Genomic DNA, 19,728 nt, shown 5'->3' with positions numbered 1-19,728 from the left:
AATACGTGAAATAATGCAAAAATCCGCATGTCCTTGCTCACAGTGTTATTACGTTATATGCATATGATCATGAACGTTGGTCCCACCAGAACATAAACCCTGAGAATTCTAGTTGCATTTTTAGGTCTGCAGTGACATACCATAATGTCTGCTTTAACTTTGCATGTAACAAAAACAAAATGGCTGTGTAATGCAATTTCTATTTAAGACTTAGCGGTCCGTAAATGAGTTACCACTTTGAGTCATACTTCACGCAATGTTTCTTCGTTGCAGAATCTGTACAAGGCAGACATGGATTGGATCCGTGGCATGGGCTGGGTCCCCATCGGCTCGCTGGAGCAGGAAAAGGTGAAGAAAGCCGGGCAGATCCTGAGCGAGGCCAAATACCGGCAGCACCCGGACACCATCAAGTTCACGTCCATCACCGACGACCCGGTGATGGTGCAGGCGCAGATCAACGCCAAGCAGAACAGTGAGGTGAGTGTCTCAAAAATCACACGTTTGCATCAAATGTATCTTTCTGTGTAGTCCCTCTAAATTATTTAAGCCCTAGCCCGATGTCCAAGTCGACAAGGGAATGAGTTGGTGCTCAACTCCACGAGCCATTGGTTGAAATTCGGTGTTGATCGCTCGATCTACAGTTACACTTGGGCAAATTTGTTCTGGCCATGTCTCTTCCAGCCTGAACTTACTTGAGCACAACTAACTTGAAGCTTGTTTCCAGTACCCGAAGGCCTGCTCCATTGGAGTTTATTTTTAAATAACTAAACAATATTTGCCATCGATGACACTTGCCAATGCAATGCACCTTGTCCATTTAACATCTCGAACTTTGGGTTTTCGATGGTGTGGCAAGATAATTTTGCTCCTGGTCGTTGCCCACTTAAATCTGCCTTGGGTTAATTACAGATTCTGTTACCAACACATCCTAAGAACTGAGCGTGTAGTTTTAATTAGTTCCACTTTTATTGTTTTCTGATCGACCGGCTATTTATTTTGAAAATAACTGATAAATAAAGCAGATAATATGCCTCCTTCACTAGTCGCTGCATCCACGTAAGAGCAAAAGTAGTTTTTAAACATCCCATCAGCTACATGGCCTTCTGGGACTGCATCATTTCATCAGCATTGGTTCAACACAAACAAACTCTTGACTGGTCTTGACATTAATTGACTTATCAGGCTTGCTTGAACCAATGCCGTTGAACTGTTTATATGCAAGGAGCCTCTCTGTTCGGTCTGGGTCCTAGTTTGATACAATAGTATATAACACACAACACAACATTATAATTGGTATTGTTGTGGAGAATATGAGTAACAATAAATAAGCGGACAATACACCTTCTTCACAAATCTGTCTCTTCACAGAAAAAAATAAAAGTACAGTAAAACCTTGGATTGCGAGTAACTTGGTCTGCGAGTGGTTTGCAAGACGAGCAAAATTTTTTAAATATTAATTTGATAAACGAGCGAGGTCTTGCAATACGAGTAGTACGTATACGCTTTGTCTGCCGAGCGTCACGTGATCACAACTGATATACGAGTGTCTAGATTTGAAGTTTTCGTGACTGCAAGGATTCATACTCTTTGGTTTTTTCGGTAAAGTCACGTGACTTTACCGAAAAAACCAAAGAGTATGATATACGAGTGCTTTGATATACGAGTGCTTTGGATTACAAACAAATTTTCCGGAACGAATTATGCTCGCAATCCAAGGTTTTACTGTATGTTTTACACATCATATTGTTACGTAAAATACATGCAGCTGTTGAGAAAACCGCTCTTGTTTTATCAACAATCTGCAGAGCCGTTGTGACATTTGCATTCCCAAAACGTGTTTTTCCACTGAAGTAAGACCTGTGAAAAAAAAGACAGGTTATGTTTTCTTTGTTTATTACTGGTAATAAATAACATGAATACCATCAAGACTTGCGAAACAGAAAATGGAAGAAAAAAACTATGTGGGAGTAGTATTCTTAAGTGGGTCTGACATTAGTTATGTTGGCCCTTAATTACTGTGGCCAGGAACCTTATTTTTGAAATGTTGGAGCAAGCTGTGACTTTCTGATCAGTGCTAAATATGTTAAATAATTTCCTATGGAAACTCTTCATTGTAATGCCTGTCGACAAATCAATTTTAGTTTTTGTTGTTGACTCATACAGTAGACTCTCGATTATCTACGTGCAGTTTATCCGATTTGTGGATAAACCGCACACCTGAGATTTGGACATAAATGAATAACTCATGGATTTCCCTTTAAGCCCAAATTAATCATCTAAAAACAGTTATACATTAAATTTTGATTTAAAGCTTTCGTGACTGCAGTAATTCATATTCTTAGTTTTTTCGGTAAAGTCACGTTGGTCGAAACGTCGTGAGAATTTTTTTATTGTTATATATATTTTATTATTTTGTTGTTTCCCTTCAACGTGACTTTACCGAAAAAACTAAGCATATACAGTTATACATTGTTATTCTCGGAGAAGTTTATTACAAGTCACGTGCTTAAACCGAACAAATATGTTGTTCCGGTTAATTCGAAATCCACGTGATCGCCACTACACTACAGTAGTTACATATATTTACAACAGTGGTCGGAGTTTGATTGATGTTGATTGGCGTGGCTCTGCTGCTGTCCACTTAGTGGGCCGAGTCTTCTGAGCGGGAACACTACGCACGCGCATCGATCATTAGTATTCGTTCGAAATCTTCAATCAAAATCGTCAATTGTGCTTCATCTTGAGTGATTTATCTTATAATTTATTTTTTGAGTTTTAATTTACGAACCTCTGTGATGGCAGAGAAACGGAAGCGTGTTGTTTTCAACTTTAAATCAGGATTTTTCAAACCAGTTTAATAAGTGTGTTTTTGCATGGACTTTTGTAATAAAACAAGATCACTACAGTCTTTATTACAAACTTTAGTTTTGTTCATTAACAAACTCAATTTTCTTTACTTAATCTTGACTTAAAGCTTTCGTGACTGCAAGGAATTCATATTCTTTGGGTCTTTTGGTAAAGCCACGTAGATAGAAAAATAATCTTTACTTAAAAATAATGTTTACCTATATTCATGTTTTTTTGCATAAAAATCCACATAAAATGTATATTTTTGGATTATCCGTGATTTTGAATTATCTGCGGCTGTCCTCCCCGTCATTAGTGTGGATGATCGAGAGTCATCTGAAATTGAACTCATTATCCACTCTGTCTCTCTGGCCTGTCTAGTTGCGTGCTATGAAGAAGGGCCCATTGGGCAAAGCGCCGCCTGTTATATATTTTTTTCTTTTAAGGTCACGCAGTGTGATCTTTTAAGGTCACGCAGTGTGATCTTTTAAGGTCACGCAGTGTGATCTTTTAAGGTCACGCAGTGTGATCGTTTAAGGTCACGCAGTGTGATCTGCGGACGTATTCGGTTACTTTTTTGTTCATGAATTGTACTTTTGCACCACTGCCAATGCAGCATCGCCGACATAATTTGTTCATTTAAAGATGAACAGTGTACATTTTGTAACGTTTCATGGTTGGTTTACAACTGAAGTTAACATTTTGGACTTCTTTTTTCCAGAAACTGTACCGAGCTGGTGCGGCAAAGACGCTGCAAAAGTATTCAATCCCTGCAGACTCCCCTGGATTCCTGCAGGCCAGACTCAACGCCTACAACTTCAGTGTGGTGAGATGAGATGCTGCCAAACACTCCACAAGGAGAAAGGGGTCCACGCCAGGATGCTGAGCCTGTGCCTCTGAGATGATGATTTCCTTTTTTTATTTGTACATATATGTTGAACTTTTTTGGCACTGTACATAGCCAACCGTGCTAATCAGGAGTGCGGGGATAGGACAACAAACTAAACACAAAAAGCCGCTGTAAAGAAATACATTTTTAGTCTAGATTTAAAAGTGCATAGATCCAGTGGCTACCTAGTATCGGAAGGAAGAGTGTTTCAGACGGCCACAGAAGCGCACCTGAAAGCGTGTGATGCAGTGACCGTCTTTAATGCAACTGGGCCACATGGAGAATAAAAATGGTTTTCATTTCATAGTCTTATGTCAGTCACTGATGAGCACCATGCAAATATATGCACTCTTTATTCAGAGATCCCCACGTCTGTGGTACAATAATTATAGTATCCAGGTAGAATGTTACATTTCATACAGGGATATATGTGAAGTTCATCAGACACTGTAAAGGTACCATTTTTCCCTATACCAGTTCTACTTGGATATTGTGTTTGTTGATATGTATTCACGGAATAGATAACACAAGCAAACAACTACAAAGTATAAAAAAACACTGACCAAATGAAGGTTGGGCGTTGCTCATCGCCAATGATGGGTCCCGAGCAAGGTATATGACTTATCTTTTGACAACACGGAACTCATTTGATTGACCCTAGAAGGAGGTTTGTGCTTAATCATCTCTCCGAAGGGATATTGCACAATGTGAGCCTTCCAGCTGTGAGTCAAGCACTCTGCCACGGCTCTCGCTCGCAACTACGACGACCAAGCATCTCTCATCCACAACACCAACGTGACGCCGGACGCCGTGAGCATGCAGCTGGCAAGAGCGCGCGAATTGGGGGTTTGAAAACCCTTGACGTAATTGCCCGCCGCACTTCTTGCCCTGTGTGTACCTGCAGAATGCCTACAAATCGGCGTGGGGGGAGACCATCAGGAAGGGCTACGACTCGAGAGCGGATGCCATCCCCATCAAGGCTGCCAGGGCCTCCAGGGACATCGCCAGCGACGTAATGGACATTCTTTAAACTAAAACACACAATCTGTACACCTTTACGCATTGTAATTGTTTATTTTGCGTGAAACATTTATGCTATGTAGAGAAAGAGATACATGTGTGTTATTCATATTGCGTCTGGTGTCAGTACAAGTACTACAAGCTCGGTTTCGAGAAGGGCAGAGGGCACGTAAACTTAGCACTTTAAAGTAAAGCCAAGAATGATTTAAGATTTAACAAAACAAAATGTGCGATAATGATGTGTCAACATTAACACTCTAACTTTTGTCCCCCCGACCGGGTCTTCTGTCTCCACAGTACAAGTACAAGCAGGCGTATGAGAAGTCCCGTGGTCACATGGTTGGGTGCAGGGACATACAGGACGACCCCAAGCTCGTGCACTCCATGAACGTGGCCAAGATGCAGAGCGAGCGCGAGTACAAGAAGGGCTTTGAGAAGTCCAAGACCAAGTTCCACAGCCCCGTGGACATGGTCAGCGTGGTGGCCGCCAAACAAGCCCAGGCCATCGCTCGCAACTACGACTACAAGCAGCTCATCCACAACACCAACGTCATGCCGGACGCCATGAGCGTGCAGCTGGCAAAGCACATGAATCAACTGCAGAGCGACGTAAGAGGCCTTTGCCACGTTTAATTGTTCGTCTTGCGCAATAGAGTCCCCTCTAAAACGGGACTGTTCACAATGCCCCTGAAAGTGTTAAAATAGTCCAACTCTCCTCAATGCACAAGCTAAATTATACAATTAAATAATAATTTGAACACTGTGAGTTGTAGCTGAGTGAAATATTAACGTTATCATGTGCAGCTTCAGAACATTTACAGTGGTGGTGGCTATGCACGTGGCCTGTAATCCACCACTATTGGAGGCAGCGATGGATCACACTAATATTGCGAAACTCCCTTCCTGTGGGCATTGAGGTGCCATACCGTGGCTTGGAAAAATGAAGTTCAGCAAGTGTGGACTAATTTATATCTGTCCTACCTGTATGGGATACAGTGTTGCTCCCTCACACGTGTGGGTTTTCTCCGGGCGCTCCAATTTTCTCGGATATGTTGAACACGTATCAATTAATATTTGGCAAACAGTCCAATGCAGGGCACTGCTGAAATATCCTAGACTAGAGACTCAGTGGGAAAAGATTTGGAAATATAATTTGTATTATTGTTATTTTTTTCATTTAGAATCTGTACAAGGCAGACCTGGATTGGATCCGTGGCACGGGCTGGATCCCCATTGGCTCGCTGGAGCAGGACAAGGTGAAGAAAGCCGGGCAGATCCTGAGTGAGGCCAAATACCGGCAGCACCCGGACACCATCAAGTTCACGTCCATCACGGACGACCCGGTGATGGTGCAAGCACAGATCAACGCCAAACAGCTCAGTGAAGTGAGTAACCATGCTGCTTTGAAGTTTTGTGCTGTGACTAATGCGTATGCTGTTGTCCTCTTACTTAACGTTTTTACATATATACAGTCGATCATACAAGTGCATAACATACTACACGCAACAACTTAAACAATGAAAATATTACATATACATTTTGTTACGACTTAACGAACGAACGAAAACAGAAAATGTACGGCGAGACCAGGCTGTGTGATTTCTGCGTTCGCCGGAGCACCAGTCTAAAGGCTGCATCAGTCCGGCGATCTTCAAGCAAACACAAGTTTTTTGTTGAAACAAGAGCGTAAGCAGTGCTACGTACAGGAGGCTCATGAACAGCAATATGTTCAGTTGCGTTAGCGAGGAATATACAGGACGGTAAACACAGCAACGTTTTACAGGATGTTTATGTGTCTATTTGTACGTTTATTCATGCCAATTTCACGTAGTAAACACATTTAAAAGCACACAAAAAAACATATGCACAAAACCTAAAAACGCAACGTTATCCAAGAATGTGCAAAAATAAGCGCTTTTAAATAATGCTTAGTGATTATTATCCGAAGTTATTGAAATTCTGGCCGCCCCCTTCCCCCCCTCCTAAAGCCACCGGATAATCTATGATCTCCTATACATAAATGTGAAATTTTGTATTTGCCTTGTTAACAGAACGAAGATCAACAACTACCCGCTCGCGTTGTGTAAATGCGTCGAGCGCTGTTATTATTGACGCGCAAGTCCACTCGTACCCCGTCCCCCACATACACCTTCATACCCACCTGATATGCATTTTTTTTCTCTCTCAAATTAAACATCGTATTGTACAGCATAGTATTTATCTCCAACAAAATAAACACGACAGCAGGGTTTGCCAAACTTCAGTCCTTGTGACCCACTGCCACGCTCCGTCTCTTCGCGTTTACTAATTTACTCTCGATTCAAATACAAGTTAACTCGTTCCACGCTGCACGTGCCCGATGATTGTTAAACACATATCTCAAATGACGGGCTGAGCCGTTCACGCTGTCTGCGTTAATAGAGCCGATTCAAACTCATATCAAGATCTCAATGTGAGCGTGTATGTGCACGTATTCTTATGTGTGTGTATATAAACGTGTTTCGTGTGTGTACACTTGTTCTGTGTGTACACGTGTTCTGTGTGTGTACACGTGCTCCGTCTCTGTGTGTGCACATGTTGCGTGCGTGCACATGTTACGTGTGTGTGCGTGCACGTGTTCCTTGTGTGTGTGTGCATGTGTTCCGTGTGTGTGTGCATGTGTTCCGTGTGTGTGTGCACGTGTTGCGTGTGAGTGTACGTGTTCCGTGTGTGTACGTTTTCTGTGTGTGTGTACGTATTCCACGTGACTCAGACACGTCATGGAGTTTGGGAAACCCTCTACTGTAGGTTCCTCTATAAATTAGTCGTCTGTTACCTGCTAGAATTCAGTTTCAAGATTGGACTATATGTATGTGTGTCATTGATCTCCCTTATTCCTGTGAGAGAGTGGCCAGCTTTTGGTGTGTCCTTGCTAAGAGGTAGAACAACGAGCGGTTTCACGGTAAAAAAAAAATTAAAGAAAGAAACGCGTTCTTGGAAGCAACTGCTAAAACTCCGATGTAACATCGCGATTACAGAAATAAAGTGCCATATGGGGGATCGACTCATACGTGATTTATTTACGTGTAAAAGTTGTAACCGGGACTGGACTGCAGCGCCCCGTATGTTTCCCTCGCGTGTAGAACGCTAACGTGCAAGCGTGTGTGGTCGATTGACAGAAATTGTACAAAGAAGCCTGGGAAAATGATAAGACCAAGATCCACGTAACGCCCGATGCTCCTGAATTCCTCTTGGCCAAGGCCAACAGTGTGAACGCCAGCGAGGTAAAGCAGACATTGCAGGACATTCATTTCAACTGAAATATGTATGCGGAAATGTTAATTGTGTAAAATAATGCCAGTAAGCATGCATCGTTGCCCCAACGTTGGTCCAACGTTCCTTATGTACTGGATATCTTGCCCTTACCTTTTCAACTACATATAACATGTGTAAGCGCTTTCCGTGTAGTTAAAACACATGCACACAATTTGTAAAGTTTTCCCACATTAATACATGTGAACGTGACTTATTTGCACACATTATATGTTGCATTTAGCAATGTTTTTTTTGGTTTTTAAATTTTTACACGTACACAGGGACTCTTACCCACAGTGATCCTAATGACTTATTTCCATACAGAAACTCTACAAGCTGGGCTGGAAGGAATATCTTAACAAGGGCTATGATTCACGAGCAGACGCCATCGCCATCAAAGCTGCCAAGGCCTCCAGAGACATCGCCAGCGATGTGAGTGATATTAAAAAATACAAGCACGGTTAAAAAAAATGTTTTCGCACTTCTCCGTTCACATGGCAAGGTAAACTTGCAACATTATCCATGTTAATATCGAGGTTATTAAGCCATTCAATAGCCTCTATCGAGGCTTGGTTGATGTTGGTAATATTACTCACGCGGGCAGTGTTGGATTATTATGATGATGTACATTTTCACACTTTATTACCAATCACGCTAACCAACCACTCACACATGTTGTCATGCAATCTTCCTACACGCAGTACAAGTACAAGCTGGCGTACGAGAAGGGCAGAGGGCACATGGTCGGGTGCAGGAACCTGCAGGACGACCCCAAGCTCGTGCACTGCATGAACGTGGCCAAGATGCAGAGCGAGCGCGAGTACAAGAAGGGCTTCGAGAAGACCAAGACCAAGTACCACAGCCCCGTAGACATGATCAGCGTGGTGGCCGCCAAGCATTGTCAGAAGCAGGTCAACGACTTCAACTACAGGACCTACCTGCACCAGTGGACCTGCATGCCCGACCAGAACGACGTCATCCAGGCCAGGAAGGCCTACGAGCTGCAGAGCGACGTGAGTACAACACCTTGGAGGTTTATTTGATTATAAACATAATATTTATCTGAAACGTTTCCATAAAGTGTGCGATTAATTGCACATCTTTATTGAGTGTGTTTACACCTCCGATTAGCACGGTTGGCTACGTACAGTGTGAAAGACGTTCAGCATGCATACAAAATTAAGTGAGCGCTCTAATTAATGTAAATTTTCTCATTCATAATGAAACTCTCCACTGAGTGTTTTGTTACTCTGAAACTATTGATGGAACTCGATATTTAAATGTGATTGTTACGTAAATCCCAGCTATGTTTTACACTCAATTCACAAACGTACGGAGGTTGCCATATCGGTTTGAGCGTTGGCGCTGTTCATTTCAGAACCTGTACAAGGGTGACTTGTCGTGGCTGCGTGGCATCGGCTGGGTCCCCATCGGCTCGCTGGAGAGCGAGAAGGTGAAGAAAGCCGGGCAGATCCTGAGTGAGGCCAAATACCGGCAGCACCCGGACACCATCAAGTTCACGTCCATCACCGACGACCCGTTGATGGTGCAGGCGCAGATCAACGCCAAGCAGATGGACACAGTAAGTGACGCTAATATGGACTGAGAGACTTTGAAGATGCTCAGTGGAAAGTAAAATGCTATTTTTAAAAATATAGTGATATTGCATATTCAACTTCCGATTATCTCTTCATACTGGCATCTTTGGCCCTTAGAGTGTAAAAAAGAGTATGATCCTGAGTTATGATTTTGCTGAAAATGGATTTTGATTTCAATGAAACGAACAATGACATATTTGCATTCAGACTTTTTAAAAATTGCATTTACAATTGAACAAATGGAAAACAGATTGATTGTGCTGGCTTTAAAGGGAATGGAGAATGTTGAATCCGCTGACAAGAAGGGTGGCTTGATGTCTCACCAGTGTATCGTCGTATTTGCTTTGTTTTTGTGTCGTAAATAGAAACGTTACAAGGAGGCGTGGGAGAAGGCCAAGACCAGCATTCACATCATGCCCGATACCCCAGAGTTCCTCCTTGCCAAACTCAACAAAGTGAACGTCAGTGAGGTACCAAACTCGATGAGACCTCAGGCTATCCCTGAAACGTGGTCTATCTTTCTTTTGCCCTTTAGTCAGGCTTCAAATGACATAACAGATGTTGTTGGCTTAGAGATTTAAAATTCCCTTTAATTGCTTTTGCCAAGCACTGATGGATGTAGAGAAGTAAAATTCACTGTACAAATGTCATCTTTTAATATATTTATCTGACCAGTGATTCATCAAGGCGGCCCATTTTATAAGATCCTAAGATCAAGTTGACTAGTTATTAGGTGACGAAGCTTTTTACACGTTGATTGTAACTTTGCTTCAATTACTCGTGGATGACAAACGTTAATTCCTCATCGAATTTTGGAAGGGCCACTCTTCAATTAATCAATGAATCTTTAGTTTACGTGCCAATATTGGCCTACACAAAGTAGGCATCATTGCACATTACAGGCATACAGGGACGTTACATGGGGTACAGAGCAACAGGAATGAAAGAAGAAACCTGTAATGACCGACTAAGCAAAGTAAATTGCAACCTTGCACAACGAATAGCATAAGAAAGGTGAGTAGTAAATACAAATTAATGAAAAGTAAAGAGACGGTTTATATCTTCAAATTTTAGATTTCATGAGAAGGCGAGTCTGAATAGGTGCGTCTTGCACAGACCCCAGAATCGAAGGACATTCGACACAGTTGGGGAAGTCCGGTGAGCCGTCACCAATCTTGCGAGTCGTCCTGTTTATTACAAGGCACTTGTCTCACAATTATTAATGCTGAAAGACATCTACGATGTTAATCTTCGAATATAATCTTCCAGCTTATCACATATTGCCACTGTAATTGTTAATGAACGCTGCCATAGAAAAGAGTCCCATATCATTTTGAGGGGATGTGCTTTTGGAAACGATTCCCTGCCATTAGTAATACACCTTTCATACCGTCACGGGGCAACCAAAATGTTAACTTAAATATATATTTACATTATTAGGAATTAACTTGTTCTAAACAATGGCAGTACATTTTTTCAATGCATTGATACATTTATATTTAGCTTCGGGTAATCATGAAATCTGCCATACATTATATTAATGTCATTAACAATATTGTCGCAATACATTGTCAAACAGAAACACTACAAGCAAGGGTGGCTTGATACCATCAAGAAGGGCTATGACTTGAGACTGGACGCCATCTCCATCAAGGCTGCCAAGGCTTCCAGAGACATCGCCAGTGACGTGAGTGTTTTATTCTTATGCCGTTTACAATTGTAAGTGGGGCGCCACGGTGGCGGGATGTTCACTGCCTCGCCAAGTATACAGGAGGTCGTGGGTTCGATCCTGACCCTGACGCCTGTATAGTTGGAAATTGCGTGTTCTCTCTGCCCGTGATCGCGTGGATTTTTTTCCTTCGAGTCCTCTGGTTTCTCCCTCCAGATTTAGAATCAACATCACGCGTTTAAGAGTATTTGGCTGCTACAAATTTCCACGTGATAAGCCACTTCGGTAAGCTATCATTTATGGCCAGGTCACTTCTGAAAAAGAACTATTGGGCTCAGTGGGCATTACTTGGTAAAAAAAAATAGTTTCGTTTATAGTTTTAAGTTATCCTCAACCGCATGAATGGCTTCACTGGCCATTGGCTCAGTGGTGGAGCAAGCGGCTCGCAATATGAAGGATGCAAGTTCAAATCCTGGTTGGAGGTTGACTCAGCCCATCACCTCTATGGGAGCAATTCAATGTATAGTAATTTGTGGGAAAGTCAATAGTTGTTGTCCGATAGGATAAACTGAGCACTGCCATAGGAATATGGAATATCCACCATTCCGCAAACCGGAGATGAGCACCTCAATGCTTATTGCACAGGCAAATACTATGACCTTTGACCATGACTGCTTTTGTAACGCGAATATTCAGCTTTTATTTGATTCATGATATATATTTGATTTCAGTACAAGTACAAGCTGGCGTACGAGAAGGGCAGAGGACACATGGTCGGGTGCAGGAACCTGCAGGACGACCCCAAGCTCGTGCACTGCATGAACGTGGCCAAGATCCAGAGTGAGCGCGAGTACAAGAAGGGCTTTGAGAAGACCAAGACCAAGTACCACAGCCCCGTAGACATGATCAGCGTGGTGGCCGCCAAGCATTGTCAGAAGCAGGTCAATGACGTCAACTACAGGACCTACCTGCACCAGTGGACCTGCATGCCCGACCAGAACGACGTCATCCAGGCCAAGAAGGCCTACGAGCTGCAGAGCGACGTGAGTACAACACCTTGGAGGTTTATTTGATAATAAATCTGCTATTTCTGTGAAACGTTTCCATAGAGAGCGTGATTAATTGCGCACCTTTATTGAGTGTGTCTTTGTTAAAATGAAACTTAGTTCTGTAATTAACATTTGTTCTCTTGCTAATGATGAAACTCTCAGCTTAGTGTTTTGTTATTCTTTTAAATTAGCAATATAAAACAATTGATGGAACTCAGAGTTTAATGATAAGTAGTATAAAAATATGCTGATTCTTAATGTGATTGTTACTTAAATCTCAGCTATGTTTTACACTTGATTCACAAACATACGCAGATTGCCATTTTTCGTTTGAGCGTTGGCGCTGTTCGTTTCAGTACCTGTACAAGGGTGACCTGTCGTGGCTGCGTGGCATCGGCTGGGTCCCAGTGGGCTCGCTGGAGAGCGAGAAGGTGAAGAAAGCCGGGGAGATCCTGAGTGAGGCCAAATACCGTCAGCGTCCGGACACCTTCAAGTTCACGTCCATCACCGATGACCCGGTGATGGTGCAGGCGCAGATCAACGCCAAGCAGAACAGCAATGTGAGTTAAAATAAAAGTAACATGTAACATTGTTCTTACACAGTAGTACAACATGATCACGATTACTGATTTCAACCTGTTCCATCTGCATAGGGGAGAGTGTCGCAGCTACACATACGTGGATTTTCTGCGGATTCACCGAATTTGTCCCACACATATTATACTCATTAAAATGGCTGAAACACCTTCAGGATCGCAAAGCTAGGGGATGGGGTGGGGAATTTGGCACTGGCTCATTGCCTGGCTGGCTTTCCCGCTAGCCAGTGGTTAATCACACCTCTGAGTCGTTCTCTTACTTCGATTACGAGCGAATACCGTGCCTGTTACACGGTCGGTGAACAGAGCCATCGTTGGTGCGATTCCACTGGCAAATATGGACGGAGGAGAATATATCTATAACATTTACTGAAGGCAGCGTAGACCAAAGCGATGAAATAAACAGGTGAGCAAGAGCAGAATAGAGTGCTTTTTGGAAAAAGGCATTTAATTATGGAAAGAGGACAGTGTTTCATCATTACATACTGGCTACAATGACGTGCATTAGAAACATGGAAACTGGCAGAAAAAATGGAAGAAAAAACGAAAACGTACAACAACAATGCATAATAATAATGATAACCTCTACTTTATAAAGCGCCTTTCATATTGCAGTATTTCAAAGCACTGCATACAAATAAAACTACACTCACAAGTATAGATACAATCTAAGTGAAATAAAAGGCTTATGGTAACAGTATCAATGACTGCTCTGGAAATTCAAATAAAATGAACAACTGTGATAAAGACGAACAATAATTATTGCAGAGTAATCCAATGAGACAAGAACATTGTTTTTCAAATCTTAAGTTGCAGCGAAAGCCTGTTAAAAGATGCATGCTGGGAATTAAAATTGAGAATGGAAAGCTATTCACCTGCCTATCAGTATTATTTTAATAAAGTGGAAAAATATCACGATCATGGATTTAAAAGAGTCAATAATAAAGAGAGAGAGAGTTGCAGTAATCGGGCAATTATATATTGTATTGATGGTGTAAGCAGTGGGAGGACCAGCATGGTGGTGGTAGTGGTGGATTCACAGATTAGCCAACTGTGTGACAAGAAAGGTGAGTTTAATTGACAATTTGTATTTCGATTTAAAGCTTTCGTGACTGCAATGATTCATCTTTTTTGGTTCTTTCGGTAAAGTCACGTAAAGTCACGTAGGACAGCGCTGTCCTACCAGACAGTCTCGTCCCTTCACCTGATGAAGGCCGCTTGTGTTGTGGCCGAAACGTCGTGAGAATATTATTGTGTTATTTTATTTTATCAATTTATTATTTTATTCTCATTCTACGTGACTTTACCGAAAGAACCAAAGAAGATGACAATTTGTAGTTTTAAGTGAGGAAGAATTTCTATCCAAACTTTTGATTAACTATACCTGAATAATTTCCAACTGAAGGATAAACGCAAACTGGCAGGCGTTCCTAAAACTACAATTGGGTCGTAATGTGGAAAAATGAGCACCCCCGAATGGTAAAACACATCTACGCATTCATCAGCACATCTTTATGTCAACAGTTGTTACGATTACACTGCCACAAATCTTCTTCTGATCTTTGGAAAAAAACACAGCAGCGAACAACACATGCTACAATCTAGTCCTGGTCATGCATATCCTCGTGTGCTTATGCTGCATTGCTATTTCTCATACTGATCATACATCTGGTACTATTTCAGATGGTATAGATATTGCATTTTCATAGTCATCATCTTACAAGCGTTATTGTCGTACTTAACATCTGCAGAGCTTCAATGTTCTTTTTTAAATGTTGATCCATTATGATGCTCTTGGCATGTGAAGTGATCTGAGCTCTTGCGTTGCACCCTAAAACCTACACCACTCTTTTGTAAACATGCAGAAACTGTACAAGGATGCCTGGGAGAATGCCAAGACCAAGATTCACATCATGCCGGACGCTCCAGAGTTCCTCTTGTCCAAAACTAACAGCGCCAATGTCAGCCAGGTAAGGCCTGCACACAGTTTTCAATCGATAAGGTCATAAAATAACATGTATTCACAGGTTTGCGGTATAAATACGTAATTGATCGTTATTTTACATCTTCGTAAAGCACAGAGCATTGCCTGGTACTTTATACCAGTAAGCGTAGAAGTCAATGCTATGTTACGTTAATCCCATGAACCGCCTCACTTAACCTTTGATCCAGGCAACCGCACTATCCTTGGGACTCCAACCCTTATTTGGTTTATCACCGATACTCGGTGACAGCCGGCCGTCATTGGGCATTGTTCACCCTCGAAATACTCCAAAACAAATTAGCTAATTACCCCTCCGCCCCCACCTCCCGTCATCGCCTCTTCTTCTGCGGTCCTTGTCATGTCGCCTTCCCGAAGCCCCTCTCTGTTTCTCCTTCATGTAACCCGACGTGAGATCCGGCTACGGTGAGAAAATCATCGCGTGTCGATGCCCCAACCCCCCTCGCTTTAGGAAGGAGCTCGCTTCGTGGTTTTGTGTCAAATCCTTCCCATCCCTGACCTTTTAAAATGATTTATTTCGATTTATAAGATTTCCCTTTTTCTTGCTCATGTGGTTGGCGAACCCCTCGTAAGTTGCTGTTACTTAGTTCTGTGTTATCCGCCATCAGTGTTACTTGAGTGGTGCATGACCTGAATTTAATTTGATCTTGTGTGCTAATCAGTGTCTACAATATTGTTATTTGTTTATTTGCTGCTGTATAATCACTTTTTTTTCACCAAAGTCCTTCGTGGGTTATTTTTCTAAAACAGCTTAAGCTGAATGTTTCTTACTCACTTAAACAAATATAATCAATCAAACAAAAAAAACTCTTATCCATGACCAAAACTTCTCATTGTTTAACATATTTCCATGTTTCTATTTATCCACGTGTTTGTTTTTTAATGCAGAAACTCTACCGACAAGGCTGGGAGGAGACCATCAGAAAGGGCTATGACTCGAGAGCCGATGCCATCCCCATCAGGGCTGCAAAAGCTTCCAGAGACATTGCCAGTGATGTAAGCTCATCGTGCATTATTGTCAAGGTGTTGAGAACTTTAGTCGTGTTTATGAATGCGTGTACCAACTCTGCCACTTTCAAAAGCAAAGTTGTGATCCTGTATTTGATTTCAGTACAAGTACAAGCTGGCGTACGAGAAGGGCAGAGGTCACATGGTCGGGTGCAGGAACCTGCAGGACGACCCCAAGCTCGTGCACTGCATGAACGTGGCCAAGATGCAGAGCGAGCGCGAGTACAAGAAGGGCTTCGAGAAGACTAAGACCAAGTACCACAGCCCCGTAGACATGATCAGCGTGGTGGCCGCCAAGCATTGTCAAAAGCAGGTCAACGACGTCAACTACAGGACCTACCTGCACCAGTGGACCTGCATGCCCGACCAGAACGACGTCATCCAGGCCAGGAAGGCCTACGACCTGCAGAGCGACGTGAGTACAACACCTTGGAGGTTTATTTAATTATAAACATGATATTTATCTGAAACGTTTCCATAAAGTGTGCGATTAGTTGCACACCTTAACTGAGTGTGTCTTTGTTAAAATGAAACTTAGTTCTGTAATTAACATTTGTTCTCTTATTGATGATGAATCTCTCAGCTTCGTGTTTTGTTACTCTTTCAAAATTAGCAATATAAAACAATTGATGGAACTCAGAGTTTAATGTTATGTAGTAACATAACATTGAAAAAGATTTTCATAGATCATCGGACTCCTCAAGTTTAAATAAATATGCTGATTCTTAATGTGATTGTTACTTAAATCTCAGCTATGTTTTACACGTGGCAGATTGCCATTTTTGGTTTGAGCGTTGGCGCTGTTCGTTTCAGTACCTGTACAAGGGTGACCTGTCGTGGCTGCGTGGCATCGGCTGGGTCCCAGTGGGCTCGCTGGAGAGCGAGAAGGTGAAGAAAGCCGGGGAGATCCTGAGTGAGGCCAAATACCGTCAGCGTCCGGACACCTTCAAGTTCACGTCCATCACCGACGACCCGGTGATGGTGCAGGCGCAGATCAACGCCAAGCAAATCAACGACGTAAGCAGTGAAAGGTTTTTTTTCTCATTCTTCTTCCCGACACCCAATCTTTTCCAATGTGCGCACGAAAAAAAATTCAAGGCTTTTTTATTTTTGGAATGAAAAACACGGTACACGGAGTGTTTCCTCCTTACATATGCCACGCGGTCACTTTAATACTTTCTTACTTTCATATTCTTAATTGCATTTTTAAAGTGTGATGTCATCGTGCAAATGTCGAGCCCTTGTTAATTGTGGTCTCTGCCAACAGAAACTGTACAGGGCGGCCTGGGAGGGCTGCAAGACCAACATTCACATCATGCCAGATACGCCACAGATAGTGTTGTCCAAACTCAACACTGCCAACATGAGTCAGGTACATCGCCCGTATTCACATTGCCGCACATTCTAATTGTCATTCCTAATTATTGTTACGTCGTCGTTTTGTTCCAAATTTGCTCGTTTATTTTGCACTGATAGAAACTCTACAGACAAGGCTGGGAGGAAACCATCAGCAAGGGCTACGACTCGAGGGCGGACTCCATCGCCATCAAGGCCGCCAAGGCCTCCAGGGACATCGCCAGCGATGTGAGAAATACATTTCCCTTTTCTTGGCGAGATGTTAACTGCCTCGCCTTGGTGTACAGGAGGTCGTGGGTTCGATCCTAACCTTTACGCCTGCTGTATATTTAAAGTTTGCGGTGCCTCTCTTCCCATGGTCGCGTTGAATTTTCTCCGAGTCCTCCGGCGTTTCCCTTCACATTTAGAAACATGCCAGTATTTGGTTGTTGCAAATGTCCACATGATAAGACACTTCGCTTTAATTTGTGGCGAGGTCGCTTCTGAAAACGAGCTATGTAGGGTCTCACCTGAAAAATGTAAAGAGATTAGTTGAATAAATAGCTTAGTTTATCTACAAAACTCAAACACATGGCATAGGACGTTCAAGGGCACATTTTCCAGTGTTCTGGACCCAGGACCATTTTAGATCACACTTATTGAGCTGCATAATCATAGTTACATATAATCGGTAATTCATTTATCATGACTTCGTTTTAACGATACATTTTGATCGTAGCCACTGTATACCCAGGCTTGGGAATTGTATTGCAGAGTCTGCTATGTCCACTTACGTCAAGTGGAATGCTTCGGTAATAGCATCTGGGAATATTTTATTGGATGGCCAAGGGAATAGATATAACTCACAGTATATTTGGCATTGGCTAAGTGGGAAATATATTCTGCGCAAGGTTTTTTCATTACTGATGAAGCAATACTCATAATAAATCCTTGTGACACGAATCGGTTACCTGGGATCTGACTTGGTACTTTTTTTTACTGTTTTGTACAATGTGACCTGATTAGTGGGGTATTTCATGTTCGATAATTATTATTATTACCTCTGATGAAGTTATAAGTAGGTACGACTTTTGACGATGTTGTGTTTATTGTTGTCACGGAATCACAAGAATGTCTCAATTATTCACTGTTGTGCAATTGCTGTGTTTTTATTAACAGTACAAGTATAAACTGGCGTACGAGAAGGGCAAAGGGCACATGGTCGGGTGCAGGAACCTGCAGGACGACCCCAAGCTCGTCTGGTTCATGCACGTGGCCAAGATGCAGAGCGAGCGCGAGTACAAGAAGGGCTTCGAGAAGACCAAGACCAAGTACCACAGCCCCGTAGACATGATCAGCGTGGTGGCCGCCAAGCATTGTCAGAAGCAGGTCAACGACGTCAACTACAGGACCTACCTGCACCAGTGGACCTGCATGCCTGACCAGAACGACGTCATCCAGGCCAAGAAGGCCTACGAGCTGCAGAGCGATGTGAGTCATAGCCGCATTAAAGATCATGTGAACCGGCTACAAATCACGGATGGCTACAACCCTGATTTTAATTACTTGCACGGTCATTGTATACGGTCACGAGCGTGGCAGATTTTGATTCTTCCTACTTTATTTCAATTTTGCTGTCCTCGTCGTGAGATGAATACTTTTTCTACGAGTGACTCTTTGTCGCTGAGAATTTCCATGGAAAACGATATCACAGAGCTACTCCTCAAAGTTTCTCCAGGAGGGATACTTATTCATGCGAGGATCCCAACCTTCTCATGCTCTGAGTTCGTGTGTACCGTAGCCTAGACTCGGAGCGGTGCAGAACACTCGTGTTTTGGAGAGGGTCAATGTTTCTAATTGTATTTATTATCGGTGTTGTGGTGAAAGGCTGATTTCAAGGGCAACCCCCAGGATGGGGGGAGGGGGTTACAGGAATGGCAAAACAGAAAGAAAACTGCAACGATTCAACAAAGCAGCATTAAAACAACGAAAACATGCTGCAACATGTAAAATGCGAACGTGTATACAACAGTTCCAGCAGCGACCAGTCGGCTATGGGGTGTGATATGCAGTCTCTCAGCGTGCATCAGCCTCAACAGATACGGGCCTTCAAGGGTGTTCTTTGTCATCAGGGGAGAAGGAGTAATAGTGTTTACAGTGTGTATATGGCTGTACCACATCGCGTTTTTAGAATCCAATATCCACGCTCAAAAGTGTCCGAGAAAGCTCTCCGGATGCATGAACCTCATGCTGAGAGCGAGGGCCAGATTATTAACACTGCACTGGGCCGTGACGAATAGTGAGCACTCAAATATAAACCTCTTGGGAAGAGGTAATGTGAAGCGTATTTCTGTAGGGACCTCAATGCACATGATATGATGAGGCTGATATTAAGATCACATTCTCCCAGACATGTAAACT

At 42.6% G+C, this 19,728-nt stretch overlaps 1 protein-coding gene across 13 annotated transcripts in view; it reads left to right on the top strand.

Annotated features, from left to right (window-relative positions):
- The window catches only part of NEB (nebulin), a 211,709-nt gene that overhangs the window by 65,212 nt on the left and 126,769 nt on the right, over positions 1 to 19,728 (top strand). For 10 of the 13 annotated variants that reach the window (XM_032957174.2, XM_032957171.2, XM_032957172.2 and 7 more), the window contains 20 exons: positions 274 to 477; positions 3,569 to 3,673; positions 4,641 to 4,748; positions 5,054 to 5,365; positions 5,938 to 6,141; positions 7,915 to 8,019; positions 8,375 to 8,482; positions 8,752 to 9,063; positions 9,429 to 9,632; positions 10,014 to 10,118; positions 11,228 to 11,335; positions 12,049 to 12,360; positions 12,723 to 12,926; positions 14,828 to 14,932; positions 15,853 to 15,960; positions 16,076 to 16,387; positions 16,786 to 16,989; positions 17,240 to 17,344; positions 17,449 to 17,556; positions 18,487 to 18,798. In XM_032957174.2, coding sequence (XP_032813065.2) covers positions 274 to 477; positions 3,569 to 3,673; positions 4,641 to 4,748; positions 5,054 to 5,365; positions 5,938 to 6,141; positions 7,915 to 8,019; positions 8,375 to 8,482; positions 8,752 to 9,063; positions 9,429 to 9,632; positions 10,014 to 10,118; positions 11,228 to 11,335; positions 12,049 to 12,360; positions 12,723 to 12,926; positions 14,828 to 14,932; positions 15,853 to 15,960; positions 16,076 to 16,387; positions 16,786 to 16,989; positions 17,240 to 17,344; positions 17,449 to 17,556; positions 18,487 to 18,798 — 3,645 coding nt within the window. The remainder of the gene's footprint in view (positions 1 to 273; positions 478 to 3,568; positions 3,674 to 4,640; positions 4,749 to 5,053; positions 5,366 to 5,937; positions 6,142 to 7,914; positions 8,020 to 8,374; positions 8,483 to 8,751; positions 9,064 to 9,428; positions 9,633 to 10,013; positions 10,119 to 11,227; positions 11,336 to 12,048; positions 12,361 to 12,722; positions 12,927 to 14,827; positions 14,933 to 15,852; positions 15,961 to 16,075; positions 16,388 to 16,785; positions 16,990 to 17,239; positions 17,345 to 17,448; positions 17,557 to 18,486; positions 18,799 to 19,728) is intronic. The other 3 variants (XM_032957177.2, XM_076068129.1, XM_076068126.1) reach the window with 3 other exon arrangements.

This window comes from Petromyzon marinus, chromosome 19, assembly GCF_048934315.1.
Source record: "Petromyzon marinus isolate PM22_M1 ecotype Great Lakes invasive population chromosome 19, UKy_Petmar_22M1.pri1.0, whole genome shotgun sequence".
In the NCBI taxonomy this organism is placed as follows: domain Eukaryota; kingdom Metazoa; phylum Chordata; class Hyperoartia; order Petromyzontiformes; family Petromyzontidae; genus Petromyzon; species Petromyzon marinus.
Note: the sequence above shows the minus strand (reverse complement) of the source record. Positions and strands in the feature narration are given on the sequence as shown.